General features: G+C 41.1%; 1 protein-coding gene across 1 annotated transcript; it reads left to right on the top strand.

Annotated features, from left to right (window-relative positions):
- The first annotated feature begins 4,599 nt into the window (after nt 1–4,599).
- Nucleotides 4,600–4,888, top strand: LOC103668224 (NADH dehydrogenase [ubiquinone] 1 alpha subcomplex subunit 1-like). Its single transcript, XM_040625470.1, has one exon. The coding sequence runs from the start codon at nt 4,671–4,673 to the stop codon at nt 4,881–4,883; it is 213 nt and encodes a 70-aa protein (XP_040481404.1). The 5' UTR covers nt 4,600–4,670; the 3' UTR covers nt 4,884–4,888.
- The last annotated feature ends 6,168 nt before the right edge of the window (nt 4,889–11,056 follow it).

Genomic DNA, 11,056 nt, shown 5'->3' with positions numbered 1-11,056 from the left:
CCTTTCTATACCATTTTTCCCACTCTGAGGTAGATGGATTGGTAATGATTGATCAATCAATAGGTAAATGACAGGCTATCAATAAATAATCAGATTATTATGGTTCGAGGTTATTCCTTGCCCCTTCATGAGAATGTACTCAATACATATTTGTTAAATAAATGAAACTCTTCTTTTATCAAAACCTGTGAATCATTTACTTAGGTAACATACGCATACACATACACAAAATGCTCTTCCAAACCAAAATGAACAACTTCTAGGATCTTGAATAAACTTTTCACTATGCTGTGTAGAAATTTAGTATTAACATTTGTAGGGGCCCAGGGCAGGCTGCCCCAAGATGGGCCACTTTGGCATAAAGATTATTTTGAGTTAAAAGTAATCAAGACCCAGCAGATGCAGGAAAAGCTCTCTGCCTCCCACTTCACCTGTCTAAATTTACATTGGAAAGGAGGGCCTGTAGCAGGAAGAGAGCTATTAGGGAAGCTAATAGAGGAAGAGACTCCCCTTCACCAAAGAACCTTATCTGCATCATAGGGCAAACTTTGTTTTTCCAAAGGTCCCCTTTCACCTTCTTGCTAATGCTCTTTCTCCCCTTTGTGTCCTCAGACCCTACCCATCTCCTTAGCTCCGTAAGCTTCATGTTGCCTCATTGTCTTTGGAATTTCATGTCTATGGATTCCCCACACATACATCTATTAAATTTGATTTTCTCCTGTTAATCTGTTTCTAGTCAATTTGATTCTACGTCCAGCTAGGAGGACCATAAGCCAGAGGAAGGTCTTCCTTCCCGACAACATGGTACTCTAGAGCCAGAAACATGAAAATGTGGAGAAAATGTGAATCTTCAATTGAAAAACCCCAGGGAGAGACACTTTGGTGTCCGACTCTTGAATTTTGGCTCAAGCTTGATCTCAGGCTTGTGAGATCTGGGCCTGAGTTAGGCTCACACTGGACATGGAGCCTGTTTAAGATTCTCTTTCCTTCTCTCTCTGTCCCTCCTCCCCCTCTCTCCCTCTTAAAAAAAATAAATAAAAAGAAAAAGAAAACATGGAAATATCATAAGTTTTAGTTGTAATCAATGGTTGTAGATTCTTTTGTTTTCAATTGTGTGAAGATTTAAGACTTTTTTTTTTAGAGCAGTTTTAGGTTCACAGAAAAATTGAGGGGAAGGCACGGAAGTTTCCCATATACCCCCTGTCCTGTGGTTGCAGATTCTTACCACAGAAAAATGACAAGACAGATTTTATAGTTGAATGACTACATGACAAAAGACAGAAGCTGCCTTTGAAATAAAGCTTCTCATAGGCATAGTTTTCAGTTCAGGAAACCAGAGTATTCTATCGTGGTCATTATTTAGAACAATGAGGAAAATGAGTACAGCAGAAAATGTTGAATGCTGTGAGCATTTGACACAGGCCAGACATTTGAAGTGATTGTTTATTCTTTCCTACCTGAATTTGTTTAGGTTTGTTTTTTTGAGTTTTGTTTTGTTTTGGTTTGGTTTTTGCCTGACCAAGATGTGAGGCTCATTCTTCTACATCTCTGTGATACAATAGCATCAAGGGCTACATTTCCATCATAGTGCAGGAGGGGGTTGTGGCTGGGTCCTCAGAGATGTTGATTTGGCTTATGTCTCAGAACTTCACGCTTCAGGAAAAATCTTCCTCCTTTTCTTGAGTAAAGTAAATTACAGTTAATATCTGTATCTCCTGGTTTTTTACCTGGCTGTGGGCTGCTTTAAACAACTTCTGTCAGAGTGCAAAAGGCTGGATAGAAGTCATGTTTCTCCTTTTTGCTGAATGAAACAAAAGTAAGATTCGGGCATTGTGTTTTCTGTTTGGCCTAGCAAGTATACCGGAAACACATATTTTGCATAGATATTCTGTGGATATCTTAATTTCAAGAGCAGTATCCCCTATTAGGATCAGTTGTGGTACAAAATGTTGTCGGGTGGTAAATTGTTTTTGCTCTTTCTTTATATTACAAACAGGTATTTATAGCTTTGATTCATGTCTCATCTTGACCCTTGGCAACTGTAAGTTGTAGCTGTCTATTCATAGCATGGTAGCCTGGCAAGATGGAGCCTCCAATAGGCACATGTTTGTGAGGCTCCATGGCTTGTGGGCAAAGGGAAGGGCTACATGTGCCAGAGCCTGTGAGGCTGGTCCTATGAGATTGGTTCCCTTGATGATCCAAGTGAACAGGACTCAAGTTTCACTGCCTCCAGTCTGGCCCCATAGTCTACCCTCAACACAGGGTTGAAATTGGAATCGGATCATGTCACTCCACTGCTTCACACCTTCCCTTGGGTTCTCATTTTGTTCAGAGTAAAGGCAAAGTCTTCACAATGGCCTGAAAAGCCCTCCTTGATCAGATCCATGCCTTCCTTTTACCTCTCCAACCCCTTCCATTCATTCATTCATTCATTCATTCATTCATTCATTCACCTCTTCTCTTCTTACCCTCCACTTCCCTCACTGCACTTAGACTACACTGGCCTTCTTGCTGGTCCTAGAGTGGATCAAGCACCCACCCTCTGCCAGTTCTTTCCATCTGCTGTTCCCTTTGCCTGGAATTCTCTTCGCTCAGATTTCTTTATGGTGCTCTCCCTGGTCCTCTGTAAGTGTCTGCTCAGAAGTCACCTTTGCCATGAAGCTTACCTGGACCACCACATTTTATGATTCAGTCTGAGAGTCTGCATTTCTATCTGTCTGTCTTCTTCTTCTTCTTCTTCTTCTTTTTTTTTTTTTTTTGAGTAATCTCTACACTCAACATGGGGCTTGAACTCACAACCCTGAGATCAAGAGTGGCATGCTCTACTGACTGAGCCATCTAGGCCCCTCCAACCACCATATTTTAATAAGTACTGCCTTTCTCTCTCTCTCTCTCTCTCACTCACTCTCTCACACACACACACACACACACACACACACACACACACACACACACAGATTCTCTCTTCCCTGTTTTATTTTTCCCATAGCCCTTTAACACTATTTAACATTCTAGATCATTTTCCTTAATTATTATATTGTTTGTCTTCCCTACTAGAATATAAGCTCCAGGAGGGCACTGATTTTTGCTTTGTCTGCACTGCTCATTGCTGTAACCCAGCCCTCTGGGATAGCACTCAGAATACAGTCAGGTTGAGCATCCATACTGGTTTGCCAGGACAATCCCAGTTACGCCTCTTGTCCTGGCATGCATAACCGCACTCCTTTCACTGTGCAGTGTTGGATGATTAGATTTCTGGTCACTGTACAGGAGAGATGCTCAATAAATATATTTTAATCGAGAAGCTCGTCTCTCAGGGGCAGTTTCTCCACTTGGCAGTTCAGGCAAATAGTATAGGGAAAAAAGCAGAACACCCACCTATACGAAGCACCTGAGGCTCAGAAATGGTAGAGAAGAGCAGTTGGCATCTGGAAAGTTAGTCTTTGAACTGTGGTCCACCAGTCTCTGATATTCACGAGCAGACTTCCAGTCTCTAACAAAGCACAGTGGAGTGGCGGTTCCTGCAATAAGACTTGGGGACTAGAAGGTTGTCCAGAGCTGAAATACAGAACAGCATTGTGAGGGCAGAGGAATTTCCTCTGCCTTTCAAGGTCCTTGTAGCCAGACTAAGAATCAAATTGGTGTGAGACAGCTTAACAGGAGAAAATCAAATTTAATTTCATGCATATGGGGAATCCACGCAGACGTGGAAATCCCAAAGACAGTCAGGCAAAATGAGGTATATATGTCATCCTCAACTAAGGAGAATTGGTTAGGGGTCCATGACTTCAAAGAGAAGGAATGCAATTCACAAGAAGTTGAAAAGGAGTAAATGTTTGGTAAGCAAATGTTTGCTGAGCCTCTCTGAAACAATGGGACCCAGAGCACTTTGATCAAACAGGCCTTGCTAGGTTCCTCCCTGTCCACCATGCCTAGTTCATATCATAATGTAGTTATTTGTGGTGATAGCTCTCTTCCTGGAGCAGGTCCTCTGTCTAAATTCTTTGGCCATTGGCAGGGTGGTAAAGAGCTTTGCCTGAATCTGCGGGGTTTTGATTGCTTTTTAACTCAAAATAATCTTCATGCCAAAGTGGCCCATCTTGAGGTGGCCTGCCCCTGCCCCTTACACAGGAGATGTGGGCAGCCTCCAAAAGCTGAGAACAACTCCCAGACAACAGCCAGCAAGGCAACAAGACCTCAGTACCAAAACAGTGTGGAGCTTAATTCTGCTAAAAACCTAAATATGCCTAGAAAGGGAATATTTCTGAGAGCCTCCGGATAAGTGCCCAAGTTAGCCAATACCTTGATTTCAACCTTGTGGGCCCAGAGTAGAGAAATTGCCAATCCAGCCCACAATTTTGCCCTACAGAACTGTGAGATAATAAATTTGTGTTGTTTTAAGCTGCTAAATTTGTGGCAATCTCCTATGTCAGCAATAGAAAACTAATACAGGGAATAACAAAAGTCAAAGTGAAATATACATTTAAAAAGATATACAAGTATGTATTTTGAAAAAAGAGAAAGTCACAGATAAAAAGGTAAACAGAAGAGGAGCTACAGTCTTCATTAAGAAAAGGATGATTTTGAACATATGAAAAGGGTTCAGACTGGGGCTTGGTCACCTTTAGGGGGCCAGGAAGGAAGGGTTTGGCGCTAGCAACTGCAGTGTGATGTGGTTTGAGATTCTGCCCAGAACTGGCATCATGGCCATGCGCTTGGTCATCCCCAGCATAGCCACTGTGCACGTCCACAGGTTCAGTAACATGGGCAAGGAGAAAAGGGTTGCCTATTATCCATACCAGTGGAATTTGATGGAAAGAGGTAGACCTATCTCTGGAGTCAATCGTTACTATGTGTCAAAGGGTTTGGAGACTATCGATTAAGGAAGGCTTTTCCTTTTTTTTTTTTTTAAAGATTTTATTTATTTATTTGACAGAAAGAGACAGCCAGCGAGAGAGGGAACACAAGCAGGGCGAGTGGGAGAGGAAGAAGCAGGCTCCCAGCAGACAAGCCTGATATGGGGCTCGATCCCAGAACGCTAGGATCATGCCCTGAGCCAAAGGCAGATGCTTAACGACTGCGCCACCCAGGTGCCCCAAGGAAGCCTTTTCCTGATTGATGAAAGATAACTCAGTTATGTTCATCTACCTCTTCTAGAAGGTTATGCAGTGTATTAATGTAGCGTATAATAAAAACAGCAAAAAAAAAATGTTTAAAAAAGAGTTCAAAGGGCTTGTTCAAGAGTAAAGCATTAAGGATTCCTGTTGTTAGCTGAGTTTGTAACTGAATTTGAGATGGCTAGGCTGCCACCTTCTTCAGCCCCAGTTTATAAAGCTAGATTTCTGTTTTGGATGCTGTAGGGGCCCTAGACCTATTGAATCAGAAACCCTGGGGATAGGGTCCAGCTATGGCTATTTTAATATATTCTCCAGGTGATTCTGGAGGCTAAAGGGATTTCAAAAGTGATTTCAAAAGGATACCAATGTGGTTCCCCTTTCTAAAGAAGGTTGCTTTCAAGATAATAGGAAAGGAAACACAAGTTTGCTGTCTGGTGGGATGCCTTTCTATTAAGCTACCACATTACAGAATAAACTGAAAGAGACACATTATCTGAAGCAGGTAAGGATATAATGTAAAAACATTATAGAGATTTTCAGTGACCTTCTCTTGTATAACACTGTGTTAGTGATTTTCCAAGGAGATGTGGGCACAGAATTATTAACTTTAGAAGTTTATAAATAAGACACAGTTTCCTAACACCAAATTTGAACATTTCCTCAGGAAAAGGAGTTTTCATTGCTTGGAATTTCTGGGGATATTTTCAAACTATGACAATCTAGTATTATCCATACTTAGTGCTCTGGGGCAGAAATATTGACATTTTGAAAAATATTCCCCAAGAAATGCTGATGGATTTCATCACTTCTTTCTTCCTGGTGAAAGCCACTAAGGAAAGTGTGTTAATGTTAGCATTCCACCCAAATTTCTGACCCGAGTTGAATATATTCCTAAATCCTTCAACTGAAGCCCTTCAGACCTGGCAGTGTTTCACTAGTGACCCAGGGTGTGGAGGGCAATGTTCCTAATATGGCTGCTAAATGGCTAGTGCTGGATAAATATAAGGGTCTAAAGAGCAGCACTGAGTCCTGTCTCTCTACACGGTGAGCTCCTCCCTTGGTTGAACTTGGGTGCAAAGCTGCCAAGCTGCTCAGCCCATCAGAGAATGAACAAATTTATTTTGAGTGAATGTGAGAGTCAGGAGTGGAGGTCAAGGGCATGGTTGAGCTCATCCATCTGCCTACCTTCTAAAAGCAAGGAGTGGACTGTTCTTTAAAGAAATTGAGACTTCATCCTCTTTATCTTCCCTTGCTAAAGAAGAGATTCTATGCTTTTCACTGAGACTATATGCTTTGTTTTTATTTCCCTTTGTTTTGTTTTTTGGTTGATCTGGAAGCTCTAAAATCAAAAGTAATGGCTTTTCTTGATGTCTTTACATGCAAATTTTGACATATCCAATTAGCAGCTCCTGAAACCTGTTCCTTGAGAGCTGCTTGTACGCCAGCTCTGCCATTTCCAAAAACTCCGTAACCTTGGGCAAATCACTTAACATCTCAGTGCCTCATCTGTAAAATGTAAATATAATAGTCCTTACCTCATTGGGTAATTTTCAGGATTAAATGAGTTCATAAATGTCAAGCACTTAACAACTGCGCCCTGCGTAGGATTGGCACACATCAAATGGAAAGTATTATTGCTGTTGTGGTGATTGTTTTCCTTGCCCTGGATCTTTGACCTGTCACACTTTCCATTCCTCACCTGGTAGGTGCCACAGGCCTGGTGAGCATAACTAGGGGAGAATAGAGACTATTGGTTCGAGGTGAAATAAACATTGAGATTCCCCAAAATGCCACACCCCATCTGCACACACAGTACCTCTAGTCTTCTCTCACTAACCATGTGTTCCGTAATGAAGTGGCAGGAAAGTGAAAGAATACGAAAGAGTTACTTTAATGACATGGATATATAGCCTTTTAACATTTAGATATGCAAAGAGTAGAATCCAGTAAAAAAAAATTCTAAAGCATGCCAACATAATGTACAGACTGTATCAGTCAGGATAGGCAAAGTCTTGTGCAGTAATAAGGAAGGCCAGCCTTGTGACAATGTATAACAGCAAGGGCTCATTTCTTGCTCATATAACCGGTCTGTCATGGGGAGGCTGGGTCTTTACTCCGTAGCTGTCTTCTCTGGCTGACTTAGGCTGAGAGAGCAGCCAGCATCTGGAGAGTTGCTGTACTATCACCACGGCGCATAAAAGGGGGATGAGGCAAATCGTGTACTGGCTATTAAAGCTGTAGCCCAGAAATGAGTCACTTCCGCTCACATTCTTTTGGCTAAAACAAGTCGGATGTCTACGCTTAACTTCAACAGGGTACGTGAAATCTTTGAAGTCATATTCTAAAAACCATAAACATTATGAACTGTTGTTTCAAAAGAAACAATTTAAAATATTTAGCGTTTCACAGTATAAAAATACAAATCAACCTGAAATAACCTCAACCCTTCAACTCAAATTATATAAATTCAATTTTTTCAGTCTTTAAAATTTCATAATTAGTGTACTTTTCTAAAACCGTAATCACAATCATAAGCACCAGTCTATATAATTTTCAAACATTTCAGTTGTCTAAGAAAAAAACTGCATAAAAAGATCAGTCTCATTCCCACTTTAGGACAATGCAGAGATAAGTGGAATTTTCCCCTGAGTGGTTTGTATTATCTTAAATTTATAGATATTTAATTCCTAAAGTACATTTTTCTGTAATGTCTTTTGTTCCTCGTGTTCATTGTGTGCATATCAGTATTCAAGTTGCTTGCTGTAATCCAGAGTAATACCTTAAAAATGTATTTTGACTAGGAAGTATATTCTGTATATAATCTACATATAACCTCTATCTATATACCTGTATATAATCTGTCAAGTTTACTAGATTGTAAGCATGGACTAGATATAGATATAGATATAGATTTAAGTTAACATTGGTAATACCAGCTGTACAATTCAGTGTTTGCATTTAAAGCCAACTCTGAATTATCCATAGTCATGGAATCGTTATCACCATCATCATCATCAAAACAATGTCTTAACTTGATGGAATGAGCACTGGGTGTTCAATGCAACTGATGAATCACTAGTCACTAAATACTACCTCTGAGACAATAATACACTACATGTTAATTAAATTGAATTGAAATAAGAAAGTTTAAAAATTTTTGAAAAAGGTTGGGGCGCCTGGGTGGCACAGCGGTTAAGCGTCTGCCTTCGGCTCAGGGCGTGATCCCGGCGTTATGGGATCGAGCCCCACATCAGGCTCCTCCACTGTGAGCCTGCTTCTTCCTCTCCCACTCCCCCTGCTTGTGTTCCCTCTCTCGCTGGCTGTCTCTATCTCTGTCAAATAAATAAATAAAATCTTTAAAAAAAAAAAATTTTTTTTTTGAAAAAGGCAAAAAACCAAAAACCAACAACAAAAATCAGTATCTTAATTTACTAAGTTTTATGTACTTATTTAATCCTTTCAGCGCTCAGAAGAGGAGCTTTTATTTCCCCTCTATTTTACACATTTGGAGATTGAGGAGAGATTAAGAGAGTTAACCAGGCTCACATACTAGGTAGCAGAGAAAGCACTTAGGTCCCCGCCTCCTTGGCACCAGAAAGGGTGCCCCTAAATACTACTTAGGCTCAGTCTGACCCAACCCCAGAAAGTGAAATAGGACAGTTTTCGTCCTTGAACTGAACTCACCCCCATGGAATCCCTGAATAAATAACTTTTTAAAGAAAGGTTACTTAGGGCCAGACAAAATGTCCCAATGAGATAAGAGTAGGAATAACTCACCCAAAGGGTCATTTGTCACCTACCTACTAGTAGAATGAGTCCAATACAATGATGTCTACGTTTAAAGTATGTCAGTAGTGAGTAGCCAACTTTTCGGATTAAAAGAATGAAAAAACAGTTGTGCTTAAAGATAAACAGCTGAATTCTAACGTTAAAGGAAAAATAACTATAAAAAATAATTGAGGTAGGGGCCCCTGGGTGGCTCAGTGGGTTAAGTGTCTGCCTTCGGCTCGGGTCAGGATCTTGGGGTCCTGGGATCAAGCCCTGCTCAGCGGGGAGACTGCTTCTGCCTCTACCTCTGCTGCTCCCCCTGCTTGTGCTCTCTCGCTCGCACTCTCTCTCTCAAATAAATAAAATCGTTTAAAAAAATAATTTCGTTAAACTGAAAGATATATCAAAAACTTCTTTATTAAATACAGAGATGAGTGACAAAGAGTGTGTAGTAGCTTCTACTCACCTATTAAAAAGTGAACCTCCAGGCACGCCATGAGACCTACAGTAGCCCGAGTATCCTGTTAGGCTTTTAGTTTTCACTAGGATCGGAGATGAATTACATTTTAACTCCTATTAATGCCAGCGTCCTGTTAACTGAATACAAGCTGGTTAATGAGACCATTGACAGAAGACTGTAAGAACAATTGTTTTTTAATGTGGCTTTTCAGTTTACATTCCCTTCATAAAGAAAAGCTGATAAATTGCATTGGAAAATCAATTTGCAACCAGAAAATAAATTGCTATTTCAATAACTTTGCTGAGGTGGGTAGCCTACAGTATAAAGGGCATTTATTTATAGGTGAATTGCTGGTGTGCAAGAATTTTCTCTGGCAAGGGGCTCCTGGGTGGCACAGCGGTTAAGCGTCTGCCTTCGGCTCGGGACGTGATCCCGGCGTTGTGGGATCGAGCCCCACATCAGGCTCTTCCGCTATGAGCCTGCTTCTTCCTCTCCCACTCCCCCTGCTTGTGTTCCCTCTCTCGCTGGCTGTCTCTATCTCTGTCGAACAAATAAATAAAATCTTTAAAAAAAAAAAAAAAAGAATTTTCTCTGGCAAGGCTAGCTTGGTTAGCCACCGGACAGAACAAAGTTAAGATACCATGCTTGAGACTGCTATCCTCAGAACAGTCCGTTCATGAGGTTGGACCTTGGCTGGCATCTGGGAACTTGGATTTCAGGAGGGCTCCCACCATTCCCAGAGCTGATTAGAGTGGCTCACTGTGTCTAAATTATTCACGCAAATGATGTGGTTTATGCTGAACTCCAGCTTCTCTTCTGGGAATCTGGAAATTTGATATATGATTGGTACCTACATGAGCAGCCCCCAATAAAACCCCCAAGATGCTGGGTCTGTAATGGGCTTCCCAGGGCAGAAACATCATGCACACGTTGCTCCATTTTTGTTGTGGGGGGAGAGTGTGCTCTGAGTGACTCCTCATGGGAGAAAGAGATCCTCATGTGCATGGGTTCTTCCCGATTCTGCCTGTGTCTTTTCCCTCATGATCTGGCTATATATCCTACTATATCACTGAAATCAATCCTAGCCACGTGTACAACTATACGCCACGTCCCACGAGTCCTCTTAGTGAATCTCTGGCTGTCGGGTGGTCTTGGAGACGGTGGGCATAGCCACTTTCCGCAGGCAGTTTACCTCCACAGGATTTAATTTAAGGAGCAGTATAGCGTTAATCTGTTTCATCAGAAAGTTGTGGGAAGACTTGGCATTCTCTCCTGTTCTGACAAGATAAACAAAAGTCCAAATATATTTGCAATCTGTGATTTCAGTACATCAGCTTGTAACAAACATCTTACACAGTAAGAAATTCTGGAAGGGAATCAGGAAGGCAGGGGAATGTACACAGCAGAAACAATAGTGCACTTCTAAAGAAAAATAAGCAGAAGTGTCATTGTTCCTTTAGCCTTGAGGCACAATTATTCTTTGTTCTGAGAATTGTGAGAAAAAAAATAATCTAAGAAGGAAGATCTCCTGTGGACTTCCAAAAACAGCAGCCGTGGGAGAAAGTGAGCAGAGAGCGGGGGATCATGCTATTAATGAATGTCATCTTTTAAAATCGTAGTAACATTACCTTTCCTACAGTATCAGTCTGTGTTTTGTCTAGGCTTCTTTTTAGGTGCTGGAGGGCTGTTAAATATTTGTGAACAAAGGAAG

The sequence above is a fragment of the Ursus maritimus genome, assembly GCF_017311325.1.
Source record: "Ursus maritimus isolate PB19 chromosome X unlocalized genomic scaffold, ASM1731132v1 scaffold_X1, whole genome shotgun sequence".
In the NCBI taxonomy this organism is placed as follows: Eukaryota; Metazoa; Chordata; class Mammalia; order Carnivora; family Ursidae; genus Ursus; species Ursus maritimus.
The sequence above is the reverse complement of the archived record's forward strand: the minus strand, read 5'-3'. Positions and strand labels throughout refer to the sequence as shown.

Excerpts from the sequence above, each read along its gene's own strand:
- LOC103668224 (XM_040625470.1), top strand. The coding sequence starts at position 4,671 with ATGTGGTTTGAGATTCTGCCCAGAACTGGCATCATGGCCATGCGCTTG.